The sequence below is a fragment of the Eleutherodactylus coqui genome, chromosome 6, assembly GCF_035609145.1.
Source record: "Eleutherodactylus coqui strain aEleCoq1 chromosome 6, aEleCoq1.hap1, whole genome shotgun sequence".
Lineage (NCBI taxonomy): Eukaryota > Metazoa > Chordata > Amphibia > Anura > Eleutherodactylidae > Eleutherodactylus > Eleutherodactylus coqui.
Window position 1 is genome coordinate 91,131,673 of NC_089842.1, and position 22,014 is coordinate 91,153,686.

Genomic DNA, 22,014 nt, shown 5'->3' on the forward strand with positions numbered 1-22,014 from the left:
CTAGAGGACGTGGACGTGGACGTGGCCGAGGACGCGGAGGGCCAAGTGAGGGTGTGGGCACAGGCCGAGCTCCTGATCCAGGTGTGTCGCAGCCGACTGCTGCGCGATTAGGAGAGAGGCACGTTTCTGGCGTCCCCACATTCATCGCCCAATTAATGGGTCCACGCGGGAGACCTTTATTAGAAAATGAGCAGTGTGAGCAGGTCCTGTCCTGGATGGCAGAAAGTGCTTCGAGCAAGCTATCATCCACCCACAGTTCTGCGCCGTCCAGTGCTGCAAATCCGAATCCTCAGTCTGCTGCTCCTCCTTCCTCCCAGCCTCCTCACTCCACTACAATGACACCTGCTCAGGAGCGGGAACACTCCCAGGAACTGTTCTCGGGCCCCTGCTTAGATTGGGCAGCAGTGGTTCCTCTCCCACCAGAGGAGTTTATCGTCACTGATGCCCAACCATTCGAAAGTTCCTGGGGTCCGGGGGAAGAGGCTGGGGACTTCCGCCAACTGTCTCAAGAAGTTTCTGTGGGTGAGGAGGACGATGACGATGAGACACAGTTGTCTTGCAGTGAGGTAGTAGTAAGGGCAGTAAGTCCAAGGGAGCAGCGCACAGAGGATTCGGAGGAAGAGCAGCAGGACGATGAGGTGACTGACCCCACCTGGTGTGCAACGCCTACTCAGGACAGGTCTTCAGAGGGGGAGGCAAGGGCATCAGCAGGGCAGGTTGCAAGAGGCAGTGCGGTGGCCAGGGGTAGAGGCAGGGCCAGACCGAATAATCCACCAAGTGTTTCCCAAAGCACACCCTCGCGCCATGCCACCCTGCAGAGGCCGAGGTGCTCTAAGGTCTGGCAGTTTTTCACAGAGACGCCTGATGACCGACGAACAGTGGTGTGCAACCTTTGTCGCGCCAAGATCAGCCGGGGAGCCACCACCAACAGCCTCACCACCACCAGCATGCACAGACATATGATGGCCAAGCACCCCACAAGGTGGGACGAAGGCCATTCACCGCCGCCTCTCCCCCTGTGCCCCAACCTGCCACTGAGATCCAAACTCGCTCTCAGGACACAGGCACAACCGTCTCATGGCCTGCACCCACAGCCTCACCTCCGCTGTCCTCGGCCCCATCCACCTATGTCTCGCACCGCACAGTCCAGCCGTCGCTAGCGCAAGTGTTGGAGCGCAAGCGCAAGTACGCCACCACGCACCCGCACGCTCAATCGTTAACCGTCCACATAGCCAAATTTATCAGCCTTGAGATGCTGCCGTATAGGGTTGTGGAAACGGAGTCCTTCAAAGCTATGATGGCGGCGGCGGCCCTGCGCTACTCTGTTCCGAGTTGCCACTACTTTTCCCGATGTGCCGTCCCAGCCCTGCACGACCACGTCTCCCGCAACATTGTACGCGCCCTCACCAATGCGGTTAGTGGCAAGGTCCACTTAACTACGGACACGTGGACAAGCACAGGCGGGCAGGGCCACTACATCTCCCTGACGGCACATTGGGTGAATTTAGTGGAGGCTGGGACAGAGTCAGAGCCTGGGACCGCTCACGTCCTACCCACCCCCAGAATTGCGGGCCCCAGCTCGGTGGTGGTATCTGCGGCGGTGTATGCTTCTTCCACTAAAGCACCCTCCTCCTCCTCCTCCTCCTCCTCAACCTCTGTCTCGCAATCTAGATGTGTCAGCAGCAGCAGGACGTCGCCAGCAGTCGGTGTCGCGCGGCATGGCAGCACAGCGGTGGGCAAGCGTCAGCAGGCCGTGCTGAAACTACTCAGCTTAGGAGATAGGAGGCACACGGCCCACGAACTGCTGCAGGATCTGACAGAGCAGACCGACCGTTGGCTTGCGCCGCTGAGCCTCCAACCGGGCATGGTCGTGTGTGACAACGGCCGTAACCTGGTGGCGGCTCTGCAGCTCGGCAGCCTCACGCACGTGCCATGCCTGGCCCACGTCTTTAATTTGGTGGTTCAGCGCTTTCTGAAAAGCTACCCACGCTTGTCAGACCTGCTCGTAAAGGTGCGCTGGCTCTGCGCACATTTCCGAGAGTCCCACACGGACGCCGCCACCCTGCGCACCCTGCAACATCGCTTTAATCTGCCAGTGCACCGACTGCTGTGCGCCGTGCCCACACGGTGGAACTCTACGCTCCACATGTTGGCTAGGCTCTATGAGCAGCGTAGAGCTATAGTGGAATACCAACTCCAACATGGGCGGCGCAGTGGGAGTCAGCCTCCTCAATTCTTTTCAGAAGAGTGGGCCTGGTTGGCAGACATCTGCCAGGTCCTTCGAAACTTTGATCAGTCTACCCAGGTGGTGAGCGGCGATGCTGCAATCATTAGCGTCACCATTCCTCTGCTATGCATCTTGAGAAGTTCCCTGCAAACCATAAAATCAGCCGCTTTGCGCTCGGAAACAGAGCCGGGGGAAGACAGTATGTCGCTGGATAGTCAGAGCACCCTCCTGTCTATATCTCAGCGCGTTCAGGAGGAGGAGGAGGAGGATGAGGAGGATGAGGAGGAGGGGGAAGAGACAGCTTGGCCCACTGCTGACGATACCCATGCTGCTTGCCTGTCATCATTTCAGCGTGTATGGCCTGAGGAGGAGGAGGAGGAGGATCCTGAAAGTGATCTTCCTAGTGCGGACAGCCATGTGTTGCGTACAGGTACCCTGGCACACATGGCTGACTTCATGTTAGGATGCCTTTCTCGTGACCCTCGCATTCAACGCATTCTGGCCACTACGGATTACTGGGTGTACACACTGCTCGACCCACGCTATAAGGAGAACCTTCCCAGTCTCATTCCCGAAGAGGAAAGGGGTTCGAGAGTGTTGCTATACCACAGGACCCTGGCGGACAAGCTGATGGTAAAATTCCCATCCGACAGCGCTAGTGGCAGAAGGCGCAGTTCCGAGGGCCATGTAGCAGGGGAGGTGCGTAGATCGAGCAGCATGTACAGCCCAGACAGTGCAACAGTCTTTAAGGGCCTGGCCAGCTTTATGGCTCCCCAGCAAGACTGTGTCACCGCTCCCCAGTCAAGGCTGAGTCGGCGGGAGCACTGTAAAAGGATGGTGAGGGAGTACGTAGCCGATCGCACGACCATCCTCGGTGACGCCTCTGCCCCCTACAACTACTGGGTGTCGAAGCTGGACACGTGGCCTGAACTAGCGCTGTATGCCCTGGAGGTGCTTGCTTGTCCTGCGGCTAGCGTCTTGTCGGAGAGGGTGTTTAGTGCGGCTGGGGGAATCATCACAGATAAGCGTACCCGCATGTCAACCGACAGTGCCGAGAGGCTAACACTCATCAAGATGTACAAAGCCTGGATTTCCCCAGACTTCTCTTCTCCACCAGCGGACAGCAGCGATACGTAAGCAATACGTAGGCTGCACCCGCGGATGGAAGCTACGTTCTCTCTCACCATCCAAAACGGGGACATTTCTGCTTCATCAATCTGGGTCTAATATTCCTCCTCCTCCTGAAACCTCACGTTATCACGCTGAACGGGCAATTTTTCTTAGGGCCACAAGGCTCACTCATAATTTTTCTAAACAATTTTTAGATGTTTCAATGCTCTGAAAAGCGTTGGAACTTTAACTTGAACCAATTTTTCATTAAACTGGGCTGCCTACAGGCCTAGTTACCACTTAAGCTACATTAACCAAAGCGATTAATGGGTTTCACCTGCCCTCTTGGTTGGCCATGGGGACATTAGTACTGTTGATACAGCAATTTTTGTGGGCCCTCGCCTACAGTGTAATCAAATAAATTTTTAACCCACCTGCATTAAGCACAACATTACTACCTCAGCTGTGTTGGGCAATGCAATGGGATATTTCTATGTACCGCCGGTGGCTTCCTGGCACCCACCCATGCTGTAGGTGCACACAGAGTTTTTACTACATCTGTACACTTGAAAAGAACCCCAGTCTGACTGGGGCATGCAGTGTGGGCCGAAGCCCACCTGCATTAAGCACGACATTACTACCTCAGCCGTGTTGGGCAATGCAATGGGATATTTCTATGTACCGCCGGTGGCTTCCTGGCACCCACCCATGCTGTGGGTGCACACGGAATTCCTATTGCGGAGTTGTACCTGCCTGTGACTATTTATAAAAAACCCCGGTCTGACTGGGGCGTGCAGACACCTTGACAGAATGAATAGTGTGTGGCACATAGGTTCCCCATTGCTATGCCCACGTGTGCAGCTCCTGATGGCGGTGGCACAGGATTGGATTTCTCATTGCTTCTGTACAGCATTGTGGGCTATCGCCCCACCACTTTTAAAGAGGGTCGCTGCCTAGCCGTGCCAACCCTCTGCATTGTGTGCCTGCAGTTCCTCCTCATGGCAGACGCACTTATAAATAGACATGAGGGTGGTGTGGCATGAGGGCAGCTGAAGGCTGGGCAGGGACAGTTTGGTGTGCGCTGTGGACACTGGGTCGTGCGGGGGGGGGGGGGGGGTTGGGCAGCATGTAACCCAAGAGAAGTGGCAGCGGAGTGTCATGCAGGCAGTGATTGTGCTTTGTTGGAGGTAGTGTGGTGCTTAGCTAAGGTGTGCATTGCCAATGAGGGCTTTTCAGAAGTAAAAGTTGTTGGGAGGGGGGGGGGCCCACTCTTGCCGGTATTGTGGCTTAATAGTGGGACCTGTGAACTTGAGATGCAGCCCAACATGTAGCCCCTCGCCTGCCCTATCTGTTGCTGTGTCGTTCCCATCACTTTCTTGAATTGCCCAGATTTTCACACAAGGAAACCTTAGCGAGCATCGGCGAAATACAAAAATGCTCGGGTCGCCCATTGACTTCAATGGGGTTCGTTACTCGAAACGAACCCTCGAGCATCGCGAAAAGTTCGTCCCGAATAACGAGCACCCGAGCATTTTGGTGCTCGCTCATCTCTAATAAACACTCATTTAAGTGAAAACCTTGCCAGGAATCTGTGTATAGGCACAGACTTCTGCTGTGGAATTGTATTACTGCAACCATGGATGTACACGCAGATTAGCCTCTTGCAATGAGTTAATCTGTGTGCAGGAAAGGCGACTTTGATTTCACATGGATAAAATTTCAAGAAGCAACGTGTCACTTTGAGATGAGCGAGCACCCAAATGCTCGGGTCCGCGTTATTCGAGTCGAGCTTTTCCTAAAATTCGAGATCTCTACTCGAGTAATGAACCCCATTGACTACAATGGGAGACTCGAGCATTTTTGTATGTGGGACGCCGGGTCCCGAGCTTTTTTTTTTTTCTTGGTTCGTGTTCTCTCTCTCCCCCTCTCTCCCAGACAAAAAATTTGCCAATCACGCGTGCTGCGTTGCGGTGGGGAGGGGCCAAAACAGGCATGTCACAGCACGGAGGAGCCAAAAACTGGGGCGGGGTCGAACAAGACTTGATGCTCGTTCCAGTAATGAGCACTATCGAGTACGATAATATTGGAACGAGCATCGAGCTCAGCAGAGTATGTTCGCTCAACTCTAAACTCTAGCGTCACTACTTATTTTTGTGCGATGCAAATCTATGCACTACAAATTCCACTCTGCATAAAATACGAATTTGATGCAGAATCCGCAGGATAATCCACCATGTGAACATAGCCTCAATCTATCAAGTTCAATCCTTTACACTTGCAAAATTCCAGTTGATCCAGAGGAAGACAAAATTACTCAGAATAGACCAATATGCCTTAGGCCGCCTGCAGACAGCCGGGTCGGATCCGGCTGCAAGAATTCTCACAGCGGGACCCGTCTCGTGCCCCTGCAGGGACCAGCGCATACTCACCTGCTTCCGTAGCTCCGGCTGTTTGATGTGCTGGCTGCCGGGCAGCCGCTGCATACGCAGACCGGAGCTGGCAGCCAGGGAGTGAGATTTCTGTGCGGGGCTCACCCGCAGAGAAATAGAGCATGCCGCAATTTGTTTGCCACACGAGATTTCGCGTGGACAAATCGCGGCCGTCTGCCTACGATTGCGTTTGCTAATGCAATCCTATGGCAGCTTCCACGGGCGGAAATTTTGCAGGAAATCCCGCCGCGGAATTTCTGCCTGTGTGCAGGAGGCCTTACAGTAGAAAATTCCTTCCTGACACTCCGCCCCAGATCACATGACAGTGACATCATCACAGGTTGTTCATCCAGTGAGCTATATGCTCTGCCCCTGAACACATGACTGTGATGTCATCACAGGTCCTTAATCCCTGCTATGATCAAACAGCTGAATCACCGGAGCTCTGCCCCTGATCACATGATAGTGATGTCATCATAGGTCCTTCAATATTTTGACCAACTCAAACCGTCATCACAGGTCCTTCAGTGAGTTACATGTGATGATGTCATTCACTATATTATAGTATATTATAAGTGGTGCATTGCGCCAGCAGAAACACTGGCACTATAAGTAATACTAATAACTAGTAGTATTACTACCTGGAACCCTGTATTCTGACTTTTTGAATGTTTTATAAATCGTTACATTTCTTCTTGGACATGATAACATCTAAAAGAAAGAACATTTGTTATGTGCATTTTTCATGTATGCAGCCATGGTGGATCTTCTTATTGATTTCTTGAAGTGTTTCATAGATATCTACCAATAAAATCATATATTAATAGGTAATTTTTATTTCCATTTTTTTACTCTTACAGGCAGTACAAATTAAGGAAGAACCAGCATACATGGTGAGCAGCGAAACTTTGGCCATTTTTTTACTGTGCTGAGACAAGCTGTGACCAATATAAACAGAATTAACTATTTTTTTCTTAATATCTGCATTTTATGCCATTATTATTAGATATATCATAGAATTGTTGTTTGCGGAGGCCCCAGGTGGTGTTTGAGCAGCCAAAGATCTTACTTTTATGGATCTATTCGCATACCATGAAAAGTAATTGATTAAAACTTCTTAGAATATCCCTCAAAGTTTTTCTTGTTTAAATACTAAGCCAGATCACATGATTTGCTGTTATAAACACGATTTTCCACTATGGAAGCTTCTGTCTATATGCCTTATTTGGTTGTATGGATGCAGGGATTCCCCTTTATTACAGAGGACTGGTGACTACATGTACCCTACAGAGTTTGCTATCTCATGATGGCCGTTACCTGAAAAGTAGCCGAGGCTGAAGTTCCCAAAGTGTGGGGTAACGAAGGATGCTCATATACACCTCCACTCCCATTCACCTCAATGAGACAGCCGTAGATGGTTGACTTAGCTATCTTTCGTGGTCCCATTGAAGTGAATGGGATCAGAGGTACATATGTGCATCCTCCTCTGTACCACACTTTGGGAATTTCAGGATGTGGCTGGGGCTGGTTTAAAGGTAAGGCTGTCATAAGAACCCCTTTAAGGGAAGATATAACATTAACTAGGATGGGTCTCTGAGTGCGCAGAAAAACAATTCATCTTTGAGGCACTACATAAGTTTTTTATTTATTTTTTTTTAAATAAACTAATTATTAATGCAATAATAAAAAGCATTTAGGTCATTACCGAAAGTGAAACTTAGTACATAGCATACGAATGGCAAGGTAAAAATGTTTGTGAACCCTTCAGAATTTTCCATATTTTTGCTTAGAGTTAACCTAAAATTGCATCAAAGTTGACCTAAAAGTGAATAAAAACTAAAATAAAAAAAAGTAAAAAAAATAAGACTTGTTTGCTTATTTATTGAGGAAAATGAATCATTTTCCTCAATAAATGGTCCAATATCATGTGTCTGTGAGTGACAAAAGTATGTGAACCTTTGCTTTCATTATCTGTTGTGACCTCCTTGTGCAGCAATAAGCACAACTAAACATTTCTGTAATTGTTGATTAGTTCTGCCCATCGGCTTAGAGGAATTTTAGTGAATTCATGCTTACAAAACAGCTTCAACCCTGTTATGTTGGTGGGTTTCCTCCTATGAACTGCTCACTTAAGGTTTGATTTGGTTCTCTTTATGAAAATCTGAAAATCAGATGTAGTTTTGGGTCGATGATGATGTACTCTTTAGAGTATAACATGTTTTCTTTTTATACAATGAAAAAAGTTTGGTACCGTGTTAGCCAGTAGAGGAAAATGTGATGGTTCCCAAAAGAGAAAGCAAGAAAGCTTGTAGATACCTTTTAATGGCTTACAAAAATACGAGCTTACGAACTTACTCAGTATTTTTCCTCAGGCATAATGAAATAGATCCGAAAAGACATGTATATTTAGGCCCCCTGTCCACGGACGTTGCAGTATCCAGCAGCGGATCATCGCTGCGGGAGCCTCCGCCTGGGAGCAGGAGCCGGCAGACGGATCCCCGCTATCAGCCAATCTGACAGATACGCTGACCGCGGAGAATCGCAGCAATTAGCCGCATGCTGCGAATTTCCGGCCCGAGCAGAGAATCACAATGATTCTCTGTTCGTGGACAGGGGGCCGGTGCTTTCCATAGCAGCGCTATGGAGAGCTTTAGTCAGTGTGATTCGCCGGCACGCCCGAGGACAGGGGGCCTTATACACACATACTTATGGCAAGTTACAGACATGGATGTGACTAATTTGCACTTAAAAGAATACTACAACAGAAATACAAACACACATATTAGTCCACTGATAAAGATATGAAGGTTTTAGGGTCACTGAATTTATCAGTACACTATTTAAGAATGTTTCTATTTCTGCTGCAGTATTCTTTTAGGTGCAAATTAATGACATTCAGGTCTGTGCCTTGTCATACTATGTGTGTGTATAAATATGCATGTATTTTTGGATCTATTTCATAATGCCTGAGGAAGAATCCTGAGTAGGTTCGAAAGCTCGCATTAACATCATGTATTTTTGTTAGCCATTAAAAGGTATCATATCTACAAGATTACTTGATTTCTCTTGCTGGGAACAAATTCTTTTTAGATTTTACACCATGTTTTTTGGGTTGTTTTACTTGCAATTTATTAATGATTTCTACGTTTTTATTTTGCAGGATTTGGAGTTACAATCAGAGGAAGTATACACTGAGCTGAAAACCTATGATATTCCTAGCATTCTCACACAAGAATATCTGTGTTCAATAGAAGTCAATGATGACTTGAACCAAGCATGAACACTGACTGGAATCCACCTTACTCTCCATCTTCTTCCAAAGTGATACCCATGGGGTCTATAAATTCAGGATGTAGTCATCTTAGCTGTATATACAAAGCTGAATGCAGGGACAGGGTGGTCACCACTATTACCTGTAAGTTTCTACCTTCCAATAAAATTGTGTTGGATGAAGACCATTAATATGTGTTTCCTCACTAAAAACCACCACATTAGAAACATGCTTGGAAGACATGATCTGTGTCCTCCCAGCATTTCTCTGTATACAGATTACTACTAGCACTGATAAGACACACAGTACATGTAAGGCAAGTTCTTAGGTTTAAGAACTCTGTGGGCTTTGTCAATTAAGAGATCTCTCTTGTGTGCATCAGGAAGAATGGCAACAAATAAGTCAATAAGAAACTCAATGAGCTGAGAGTCCTTAACAGTTTCAGGAATGTTTCTAAAGTATGTATTGTTCCATCTAGAACAATCTTCCAAATCAGCTGATTTTAACAAGTGCTGCAAGCTCCTCCTCAGTGTCATTGTGAGCATCCACCAGTGAATTATGTGCAATAAATTCCTCCATTTTATCCTCAAGATGTGAAGTACAGTCACCAATAGCAACCAGATCTACATGTATGGCTGATAAGGCATTTTCAATATCACTTTGTATAGATTCCCTCATCTCCTGAAACATAGCTATAAGATCTGTGAGTGTATCAAGTGAGGCACTGCTTTGTTGAATACGACTAGCAGGGAGAGCAAGTTGCATAGTCTAAAGCTGCAGTCATAGATGTACCATAAGGGGTTGCAGGGGTCACAATGGCCGCCCTCCGCCATATAGAAAGCCACATTCAGGTTGCACTGTTGGCCACATGATTAGTGCGGTCCAGCCGACAGCAAAGGTCACAGCGGAGAAGAGAGGACTTGGAGGGAGGAGGGACACAGACACATGGCACAGCACAGAGTGGAGAAGATATGATATCATCATTCTGCTGCTCCCCTCCTGCTGACACAGAGTACGGTGGCCGTGTCTGGCTGCCCTGCTGCTCTCCTCACACAGATAAGTGGTCCAGGCCTGCGGTATCTAATCTATCTTTCCACTTGTCTGTCTAGCTATCGTATTCCCCGCAAATATGACCTATCCCCATAATAACCCCTATCATGATTTTAGGGAGGGGAGCCTTAAATATAACCCTGCCCTATCCCGGAAATAAGCCCTAGCTACGCTACATGAAAGAAAAAAAAAAAAAAAAAAATCACCTAGGAGGTGCTCTCAGAGTTTCTCTCGCTGGTCTCTGGTGCTCCAGCAGGCTTCTGTGCAGCCCTCAGTGCTGAGAGTATCGTTTGCTGGTAACAGGGTTTGTAAACCCTACCTCCAGCAAGCGATTGCTTTGATTGGCTGAGCTGCGGCACCCGAGAACCAATCAGAGCCAGCGTTCGATGAACCAATCACAGCATCACATTGAATGTGGTTGGCTCATCGAGGCATTGGTTTTTAAACCCTGTTACCAGCAATAGATGCTCTGTCAGTTCTGAGGACTGCATGGAAGCCTGTCAGAGCACCGGAGACCAGCTGGAGGGACCTGAACAGTGCTTGCTAGGTGAGTATAAGACATCCCCCAAAAGTAAGACCGTGTTCCTCTTTTGGGGCAAAAATTTATATTAGACAGGATCTTATTTTTGAGGAAACATGGTATCTATCTGTTACACATTTGGGTGTGGACCCACTGTGTCATTCTTCCGAGCAGGGGAAACCGACCCAGAAACCAGATGCTCAGAAACCAGAAGCTACACCTCGGCGTGTAGCTTGGTACGAGGCAGAGACTGGGACTGAGCTAGCCCTGAGCTGGTGAGGGATAATGAAGTCCCTGCCTAACAGAGCAGAGTAATCGTCCTGGCAAAAGGACGGCCCCAAGCTGGAACCTGGGCACTGTATAACCCTTTCAAGGCCCTAACCAGAATAGGATGTACCAAGTAGAAACAGGAACCAAGGGTGTGAGCAAAAATAGAAGATCAGGATAAAGCAGAAGTAGCTTACAGCTACAGCAGGCTGGAGACCAGTTGCCACAGAGATACTGCAGGAGCAGCAGCCAGGAGCTGTCATAGGATTACAACAACCTGTAAACACTGGATACTAGAACTGGGGAAGCTATATAGTGGAGTGATTGGCAAACAGCCCCAAGCTGGGCAAAGGAGTCAGGAAGTGTTAACTCGAGAGGTGCTGGAGCAAAATAAATACAAACTCAGATAACAGACAAGGCAGAGCAGCAGACCTGTCTGCTATACCTAACACTATCCAATATCTATCTGTTTATCTATCTAATATCTATCTATCCCATATCTATCTCTTTCTCATATCTCTCTATGGCTAGTATAAACTATACATTTCCCTGTATATACTGTTTATAATTGCACACTTTACACACAATTAAAAAACGCATCAAAAACACATGCATTTTATAATAGTTCAAGCAGTTTCTTAAAATTGCTTGTGGTCTTTGAATACCAAATCTATTTTTTTTATGTGTCTTTCTTTATTGTTGTTCAAAACTACAACAAAAAACATCAACACGTGTTAAGAAAACACAGCTCAAAATTGTGGCACGTTTACCGCAATTTTCGAGCTGCGGCTTCAAATGCATGGTACAGTACTTTTTAATGCACCCCATTACTGTGGTGGGTGAAGAGGTGCAGTTAATAGAAAAAGCAAAAACGCAAAAATAGAACAAACCGCTCTGGAAAATTGTGGCGTTAGAAACACTGCATTCAAGCTCGGGTCTGAGTAACCCCATTAAAATCAATGGAAGCATTATACAACAGCTGTGGCAGAAGAACACAATTTTCTCCCATTGCTTTCAGCGCTGCAGCTGCCCCACTGAAAGCAATGGGATGCAGGAATTGAAAGCAATGAATGGCTGAGCACTGTGACCAATCACAGGCAGCGCTCAACTGTCATTCAATGAACGGCTGAGCGCACAGCCAATCAGATGAAGCACTTTCAGGAAGCAGGGATTTTTAAATCCCCGGCCAGCAGGAAGTGCTTTAAAACAGTGCCAGGAACCAAGCAAGAAGACGCACCAGAGCCCCAACAGTGGCAGAAAGGTCAGTATATATATATTTTTACACCAGCTAGGAATGATTTTTAAGGGTAGGGCTTATATTTCAAGCTCTTCCCTGAAAATCGGGGATTGCCTGCTTTCATTGGGGGCGGCTGCAGCGCCGGCCCTATTGAAAGTAAGGGGAGAACATCGCGATCCTCTGCCACAACTGTGACAGCTGTGGCAGGAGATTCTTTGATCCCCACGGGGAGTCCTATCATCACTGAACATCCTCACATGAGGGGACTCCCGCGGGAATATTTTAGGCGCAGCACAGACCTTTCCGACACATGGATGTCCCATTTTTTGCAGCTGCGAGTATTTTGCGCCTGTAAAAGACAGACATGTGAACACACCATAGGAAACCAGTGGTTCTATTAGACGTGCTTTTTTGCGCACATTTTCCATAGCAAGAGAGGGAAAGATAGGGTTTTGACTTTTTCGTTTTCAAATATTTTTTACCAATTTTTTTGCTTTTTATTTTTGTCCTACTAGGGAACCTGAATTTCATTAGATTTGATCATTTCTATAATATACTGCAATATACTGCTTGGCTATTATCGATAGTAACTGTCCAGCGGATAACCATATTTTCAAGTTCGTCAACTAAAGAGCTATGTGTAGTAAATACTGATATATTGGAATATATACTGCTTTCATTTTCTGAAGCTCTGGGAGGAGGGAGATTAATCTGACACATGAAGTCTATTATAGATCTACTTCTCGGTTTGGGGATAAGATAGCAGTTTGTCTCTATCAGTCTACTAAAGCTTTAAGGTCAATATGGCCATTATTATTATCCTTCTGGGCTGTACTTGTATACAGGGCTGGAAGCTCTTCTGTATCTCCCTAGGGTTGTATGATAATATATAAACCCATTGTCTATAGAAGTCGATGTTATGAAACTCTTTTAAATTCCCCTTTTGACTTACCATAAATTGCATATCAGTATTTGAAATCTCCCTTGTTGTGGTTAATGTGGTAGTGTAGACCAACCGGTTAATCACTACCACTTCATTACAGTTTAAAACCCCAGGCTTCTTGTGTGTCTTTCTCTTTACCTCTATTTATTATTACTTTAATAATTTGACTCATATTTTCCTTATTCTGGCTGCCAATATCTATCTAGTTTTCTACTATATTATGTTAATTGCTTCCTCAGTGTCTTTCTTAGGCTTTGTTCCCACGAGCGTATATCGGCCCACAGTTTTCATGGTCGGCCAATATACGCTGTGATCCGATGCATTGGATTTCAGTGCATCAGATCACATGGACGTATTCCCGCTGCATAAAAGCACCAGGCCGCCCAATATAGCACCGGATATTTTTTTTACGTCGGGCCTAAAAGATAGACCTGGAACTATCTTTTCGGCCGGAATATGTTGGCTGCTCCATGGGTTCCTATGGGAGCCAATAATAGTGGCCGGAGAAGGGAGGTGGGAGGGAGTTTAGCAGCATGACTGCTAAATTCCTTCCCCTCTGGCTGATTGCAATGGGAGGGGGCGGAGCTAAGTGCCACCCCATCCCACCTCCTTTCATTGCTGTCAGTGGAAGAGGGGCTGGACGGGGGCAGAGCTAAGCCCCCGCCCCTTGTCCGCAGCCAGCAAGGGGAGGAGGCAGGACAGGGCGGCGCTTAGATCTGCCCCACCCTCTCCCATTGCAATCAGCCAGAGGGGAGGAGAGAGGAGGTGAGCCGGCGAGGGAGAGGGAAGGGGCAACGACATGGCGGCCTCAGCGTATATGCAACGGGGCCCATGCCATCTGAATGGGTGCACAAACGTTAGATTTGTGTGCCTATTCATGAGTTTTACTACTGGGGTCAATATAGGGACACTTACTATTAAGGTCACAGTGGAGGTCACTATTACTACTAGGGTTGATATAAGGGACACTATTACAACTAAATCCACAGTAGGGGGTCACTATTAATACAGGGGCTACTGTGGGTGACACTATTACTACTGATGCCACTCTGCACATGGTAGCATACCTCTAGCTGACTTAGGGTATGTTTATACATGGTGGAAATACTGCAAAATGTCCACAGCGGAAATTTATGAGGTAAATTCTGCATCCAAACAGCAGTCAAAATCTGCACCATTGGTGCAGATTTTGACTAGAAATCAACAGCATATTCACAGCTGATTTCATACACTGCAGTACTCCCCTTGCCTCCATCGTAGGCTTCCTGCCGTCAGCGCCCCCTGGCTTCCAGTTCCCAGCGGCCTGGTCAGTTGCAGTGATGCTAGCAGGTGAAGCCACTACAGGCTGCTGGGAACCAAGAAGCCAGGGAGCACTGACAGCAGAAAGCCTACGGAGGTGAGGGGGGAGCGCCATATAGTATGAAATCAGCTGCAAGTACGCAACTACTTTCAAGTCAAAATCTGCACCAATGGTACTCCAGTGCTCCAGCTAGAAAAAAACAAAAACAAAACCCAGGGCGTTCCTCCCTGCCTATTTTGAAGTGGCCCTGTCCACTGTCAAATTGAGAACTGTCAAATGTTGCCACTGTGTAACACTATGTCCAGACCACCTTTACCAGAAGAAGCAGCAGAGCCACCATGACTACCATTTCTATTTCCCTCGCCGCTTAACCCTCCTAGGTCTGGCCCGTGCACCACACTGGCAACATTTACACTGAGCGATTATCTTTCAGATCCAGCGAGAAACTTAATGGTTATTGTTCTGTTTAAAAGGGCCCTTTGTTACAGAAAATTCCGGACATTATCAAGATTCATTCAGTACTTGTCTGTACAACTAATTTTTAATGGAAATCTTTACTCCTCTGTCAGATTACTTTGGAGGTACCTACTTTGCACTCACAGTAAGATGCTGCCGGTATATGCTTTCTCATCTCTTCCCTTCTGTTGGCACTGCTCCTCATAAGATGGTCCAGATATTACTGCCTTCTGCTGTCAGCAGAGTCTCCTTTCCAAGGGAAAAAGCATAGGCACGATCATTGCTGGGACGACTGTTGGGTACTGCAGTCATCCTGTGTATTAGAGGCTTTACATGGGTATACATACAACTCAGGTTAACCCCTTACAAACCTATATCTCTTGGTGCTCATCTATTTGTACCCAATTCTTGTATCATGAGTCATTTTGATGAATTTATTGCAATTTAAATATGTGCGCATCTAAAAAGTCTCAAATGAAAGTCACAAAAAAATGTGCAGAGGGTAAATCTCCCACTATAGCTCTGCTACTAAATTTAAAGCTCTGCGTTTTCTAACTTACTCATGAGCATCCCAGGTCTTTGGTACTTTTACTCCCAACTGAGAAGCTTTTACCATTCTCCTGAGGTATAGCTAGACTTTTTCACCTGGGTAAAGATTCAGTTTGATGTACTTTCTGTTAGGTTGTGCTTTTGGGACTTGTTGTACTCTGGGTTCCAGGAGCACACCTGCACAGGTAGGGGTTAAATGAGCTGGCTGGGTGTGGTGGTTCTGGTTAGCCAATCCCCTGGGTTTAGGTGTAGATATATACTCCAGCCCCTCTGCTAGAGGAGGCTATATCCTCAGTCTCGTCTGCCTGTATTGCTGTCTGGTTAGCTTGCAGCATGTTGTGTTTGGGTTCCAGGCTGTGTGAATGGTGTCCTGTGGGTCCCTACACTAGCAAGACAACATGTACCAGAGGACCCTAAGGGCCACCTTAGCCCAGAAATGGCAGAACATACATGAACCAACAAGACATCAATAACACTTGGGCTAGCGTGCAAGATGGAACAACACTGAACAGGGCTGTCCACACCTGATGTCTGGCCACCTGGACAAGACACTGTTCACAGGACAACAAACCTTAGAGTGAAGGAATACCAGCTTCCTCTTGCAGAGGGGCTGGGGTATTTATATGCAGCAGACCAGTGGGGATTGGCTGGCAGGAGGAACTCCACATCCAGCCAGCTCAATTATCCCACACCTGTGAAGGTGTGCTCCTGGAACCCTGTAGAACAACAGATCCCAGCAGCACAATCTGACACCTTCTTTATCTAAATGGAGTGTTTGGGGGCTTTACAATGATGACCTAACTTTAGCATAGGACCTCAATGTTTGATCAGTGAGGGTTTCCACCCTAAGCAGCAGAACAAGGAGGTAGTGGCTCCCCTTTTTAAAAGGATGGTTGTGCCTGGTACTGCATCTTAATCCCTTCAATTGAAAAGCATGAAGCTGCAGTACTAGGTGTAGCCACTCTCCTATACTGTATATGTTGCTGCTGTAAACTGCACATAAAGGGTCCACAGTGCCCCAGTGAGTGCTGTAGTCATTATGTACTGCTAATTCTGATGGGACATGCTCTGATCATACTGTACATTCACTTCTGCTACAACACCCATTTATCTGATAGCCCATTCACAAGGATAAAACAGGACAATATTTCTTCATCGTTAAATAAACTTACATAATTGTTATGGCTTGTCTATCATGTGGAACTTCCTTATTCTCAGACATATCTGCAGGGGAGTCACACAGCAATCTGTCATCTGCAATGAGGGGATTTATAATAGCAGGTAAGGTTCAGATACTCACAATGCTACATTTACTGTATAGGTCTATGAAAATTAGCACGTTCAGCCATTAGTTATTGTAAGCCCGTGGCTGGTAAAGTGCTGCAGGAGGTGTACTTCCCACACAACTAGATAAGGTGGGAAATCCAGCAGGAGCTGGTAACTTTTTTTTTTCTCTGGTCCGGGATATCTGTCGTTCCCGCATCGCTGCAGTGTTCAGTTTTCTTCCAATCCAAATTGCAAGCCGCTGATTTCATTACTATGGCATGAAAGAATCTTCAACTGGTAAAGACCGTTTTGTACTTTGTTGTTTTTGGACTAGATAAAGTTTTGACACTTACCTGTGAAGTCTCGGCATTGTCATTGCCATCTGCACCCCTACACAAGAGTTTCTAACCAAAATTTTTATTTTTTACCTGGACAACTTTCCCAAAAATCACAGTGAGCCAACATTTTTTACGACTGCATTGGAAAACCATAATGAAAGATAACGCTTGTAAGTGATAGCTATAGGTCAGATACTGATATGATCTCATTACAAGCATTTACTGTGAGCTGTAAAATGCTGATAATTACAGTCATAATACCCTGTGCAAGTACCAGCAGAATAATAAAAATTACGATCGCATTTTTTTTCCACAGACACTGGAAAAAAACTACACTATTTTTACAGACTGTCTAGGAATTATTAGACAGTTGGCAAGCCTGCCCCATACATACAGATCGTGACACTGTATAGATAATAAGGCATCCATTGGACACTGCACATGCTGATACTACACCAAGTGTGTTGTATGCTCAGCAGGTGTAGGGTCTTGTTCACAGAACATACATGTGTAAGGGTCCGCACATTGTCTTCTCATTTATATGATTACGGCTGGGCTCACACAATCGTATTGTAATATGCAGTGTAAATTTTGAAACATTTTTCTGCGTACTGAATTATGTATCCTTGCATATATGCTGTGTATTTTACGTACCCAAAAATAAACGCAGGCAGGAAATTATGCCACACGTTGGCCAACCCCATCAAAACCCCCTTTTACAGCTCACATAATTGCACAGGCGCTATTTTCTTGTGTTGGTGTAAGATCCCAGCAGCGCTCTGAGAACAGAGTCTTCACAAGAGGGTCTTTTCTCCTTAGGGAGAGCACCTAAAAGGTGAGTGAGTGAGGTGACATAAAGGTCATTCATGCTCCCTGGGTAATATGCAAATAAGGGAGATGGAACAATACCTCTGCAGCGCCACCTATTGGAAGGCAGCTAACATTGACTTGCAGAAATAATGCCTTCCAATAGGTGGCGCTGCAGAGGTATTGTTCCATCTCCCTTTTTAATAGAGGATGATGCTCTCTTTAACTTCCTTTGCATGTCTCGTACCAACATGTGTAAAAAACCTTGCAAATACGCAAAGTGACTACATAGGCATTATACGGAACACAGCAGCAGAGAACAATAGGGCTTTTAGGTGCGTAATATGCCGAAAAATAGAACATGCTGTTTTTTTGACGTGCGTAACATACTTTTTTGAAATATTTGTCAAGCTCAACGAGGTCAACACAAAACTACTAGGAGAAAAAATGATTTTCTTTAAGGCTAAAGGTATAATCTCTTCCTTCATTGCCAAACTAGACCTTCATACCAATAACCTGAGTTGATGCGAGCTCTGTCAGTTTCCGAGTCTTCAATAAATTGACATGTTTTGCTCACATCTCAAACAAGTCAAAGAAGACATGCAAACTAGGTTTCATGATCTTTGTACCCTTGAAATACCAATGTGAGTACTCAATCCATTTTCAGCAGATGCAGGAGAATTTCATTCCAGAGTACAAGAACTTTTTAACAATGTGGCTATGAATGTTTTTGAGTGAAACTGGAAAATTCCTATCCTATCCTGTGGCAGGAAGTTAAGTTGCTCGTGTTAGCTTTTCCATCTACATATTTAGTGGAGAGGGGCTTCAGAGCGGTTCAGCAGCTCCTGACAAAAGCAAGAAACAAACTTCAGATATGTGTAAGGGGCGATTTGAGACTGCGGTTGATAAAGATAGAAACAGATATTGAAATTGGCAGCTGCACATCAGGCCCAAGGCAGCCATTAATGATACAGATTGATTGTGTCAAACAATATTAGTAGATTTTCATTGCTCTTGCATTTTAATGACCATAGTGATCATTAAGGATTAAGGTGTATCTTGTATTTTCTTTATATGTTGTATGTTTCTATCGAATGATAATTAATGATGGCATTGTTGCTTGCTTCCCCAATTTATTATTGTATCCACAATTAACCTGTTTTTAAATATTTAGCACTAGAGATGAGCGAGCGTACTCGGAAAAGCACTACTCGCTCGAGTAATTTGCTTTATCCGAGTATCGCTGTGCTCGGGTCTGAAGATTCGGGTGCCCCAGCGGCTGACAGGTGAGTCGCAGTGGGGAGCAGGGGAGAGCGGGCGGGAGAGAGGGAGAGAAAGATCTTACCTCCGTTCCTCCCCGCTCTCCCCTGCAGCTCCCCGCTCCGTGCCGGCACCCGAATCTTCAGACCCGAGCACAGCGATACTCGGATAAAGCAAATTACTCGAGCGAGTAGTGCTTTTCCGAATACGCTCGCTCATCTCTATTTAGCACCTACATTTTAGCAGCTAAATCTGCTAATCTGTTAAACTTTATCAAACTTTAAAAAAAAAGAAAAAAGTATTCGGTATTTTATTTTGTACTTTTAACTTTGTGAACAAGGTAAACTTGGACTGGGTTTAAACTAGTAAGGCTTGGGGGCGCTGGCCAACATCCCAATACCTAAAGGGGGTGCTGGGCTGAAAAAGATTGAGAACCTCTGGTCTAAGTAAAGGCTGTGCTGGAATGAAGTAGGACAAATGTATTATGAGGTACAAGTATGAAAGCTTCGCCAGCTTTGCGTAGATTTCAGCCATACTTTATGCCAGTTTCTGGTGTAAACTATAGTAAATCTAATGGGCCATGAATGGTCATGCCCTCAATGCTAAAGCCAGGGCACTTCTTTAAAAGGTGTTGAGGTGCTGCCGTAAAACTGCAAAAAGTCACACATTCTGGAGCACAACTTGGTGTGTGCCAAAATGTGTGATTTTTCTAAATCAGAAACCTGGCATAAAGCTTTTAAAAAAATTTGGCACTGTATATTTGGTATTGTTTCAATTGTTCTGACCCCCAGAAGTTATCATTTTACTTAGGGCGGCTTCAGACAAGCATATGCACAAATATGTTCGCCTCAGCTCAATGTATTTGTGCAGTGAGCTAGGTTGATTTTCTTGCCAGTCTGCACATAGTACTGTGTGTTTTTCCACACGCATGTTCATATGTGCACGCAACACCACACCCACCCTAGTTAAAAAGGCTATTTAGCATTAAAGAAGTGAGGATATGTTTCTTAAAGCTATTTCATACTGGTGATGTGATTTTCAGCCGCACACGTCACGGCGGCATCGCTGCTCAAGATCACATGAACGTGAGGCTGCATGAACCAAGTCGCGGCTGCATCTCTCATTTTGTCACCCATTCAGACAGCCGGGGCTGCGGCGTATATATGCCATAGCCCAGAATACTGCTGGGTCAGGGGAGAGAGTTTACCTCTGATAAAATCCTTTCCACTTCCCTCCCCCTCTCCACCCCTTGCCAGCTGCCTGCAAAGGGAGGGGATGGGATGGGGTGGAGCTAGCATGTTGAAATACTGCTCCCTCCCCCCCCCCCCCCCCTTGCCAGCTGCCAGCAAAGGGAGGGGGTGGGAGCTAGTGTGCTAATCTCCTGCCCCATCCCGCCCCTCTCTTTGTTCCGGCCGGGAAGGGGCGGAGAGGGAAGGGGGAGGGAGTTCAGCAAAGCTGATGCTAAACTCCCTCCCACCACCCTTTTCTGGCAGCTCTCATAGGCTGCATAGAAGTCTATTGGACCAGCCGCCGTATTCATGCCAAAGATAGGTTCAGACCTATCTTTTCTGGGCAGCATCAAAGCGGCCAGCAAGAATGTGCACCGTGTGTGCTATTTTTTTCTGGCTGGCCGCTTTTACGCCCCCCAAAATTGCCCATCTGAACAAATGCATTGGAATCCAATGCTTTTGATGGTCGCGTTTTTCAGTCTGCGTTTTATTGCGACAAGCTCGCCGTGATAAAGTGTCTGTGCGAATAAAGCCTTACTCTGTGGTTTTGCATAGCATATTGTATACATTTCTCATAGACTTCTTTGGGGCCCCTTGGTACATAAAGCAAAAATGCATGCAAATACATCCATATGAAGCTGCCCTTAGTGCCCATAGTGCATGGTAAAACAAATCTCTAATTAACCATTGCTGATTACATTTCATATTTTCCTTGTCAAAACCACTAAAAGTAATTCATTTGTACTCCAAAATGATATAATTAAAACATACAACTAGAAATGAGTGAGCACGCTCGGTTAAGGCAGATACTCTCCCCCCCCCCACCCCCCCGCTCACCCCCGCATTTGCTTGGATGAGTATTCAGTTACTCGAGAAGAGCGATGCTCGCTCGAGTATCTGCCTTAACCGAGCATGCTCGCTCATCTCTACATACAACTCATCCCATAATTACAAGCCCTCACGTGGCTACAGCAATGGAAAAGTTAAAACGTAATGGTTCTCAAAATTCCATAAGGGCTAAAAATAGGCCTAAAGGGACACAATCCGGAGGAATGATTTTATTAACAACTAGCTTACCCGTCACGCGTTGCTGCGAAGACAGACATACATTCATTCGTTTTTATATATCTAGATAACAACCAATCACAGAGCAGCTTTCATGTTACCTCAGTGGTATAATATATAACAACCAATCGCAGCACAGCTTACATGTTACCTCAGCTTTATAATATATAACACCCAATCACAGCGCAGCTTTCATGTTACCTTAGCAGTATAAAATATAACAACCAATCACAGCGCAGCTTTCATGTTACCTCAGCAGTAAGAGAAATAACAACCAATCACAGCGCAACTTTTATTCTGCCTTAGCAATATAAAAAATAGCAACCAATCACAGCGCAGCTTTCATGTTACCTCAGTGGTATAATATATAACAACGAATCGCAGCGCAGCTTTCATGCAACCTCAGTAGTATAAGAAGTAGCCACCAATCACAGCACAGCTTTCATTTTACCTCAGCATTCTCAATATCCAGCAATTGCCTTGCGAAACGTTCGGCGGATGCATCATTTTCTGGTTGAACACGCATCCCGTTGCTCATAATGCCTTTTGCTTTCGTGCTTGAGATGGAAATCAAACGATCTTTGTCTGGGGGGCATAACTGTCGACGATGCTCGTACGCGCGCCACCTATCATAGGATAGATGTAATATGCCAGTAACCTTCCCTGGAGTGTACTCAACAACTTCCCAAA

At 46.1% G+C, this 22,014-nt stretch overlaps 2 protein-coding genes across 2 annotated transcripts in view; both read left to right on the plus strand.

Moving 5' to 3' along the window:
* The window catches only part of LOC136633646 (carcinoembryonic antigen-related cell adhesion molecule 3-like), a 41,681-nt gene extending 32,635 nt beyond the window's left edge, over window positions 1–9,046 (plus strand). Inside the window, exon 5 of the mRNA XM_066609404.1 lies at window positions 8,927–9,046. Coding sequence (XP_066465501.1) covers window positions 8,927–9,046 — 120 coding nt within the window. The remainder of the gene's footprint in view (window positions 1–8,926) is intronic.
* Window positions 9,047–16,589: 7,543 nt separating this feature from the next.
* Window positions 16,590–22,014, plus strand: part of LOC136631393 (carcinoembryonic antigen-related cell adhesion molecule 7-like) — a 35,351-nt gene continuing 29,926 nt past the window's right edge. The window contains exon 1 of the mRNA XM_066605671.1: window positions 16,590–16,640. Within this exon, the coding sequence (XP_066461768.1) occupies window positions 16,619–16,640 (22 nt within the window). The 5' untranslated portion in view covers window positions 16,590–16,618. The remainder of the gene's footprint in view (window positions 16,641–22,014) is intronic.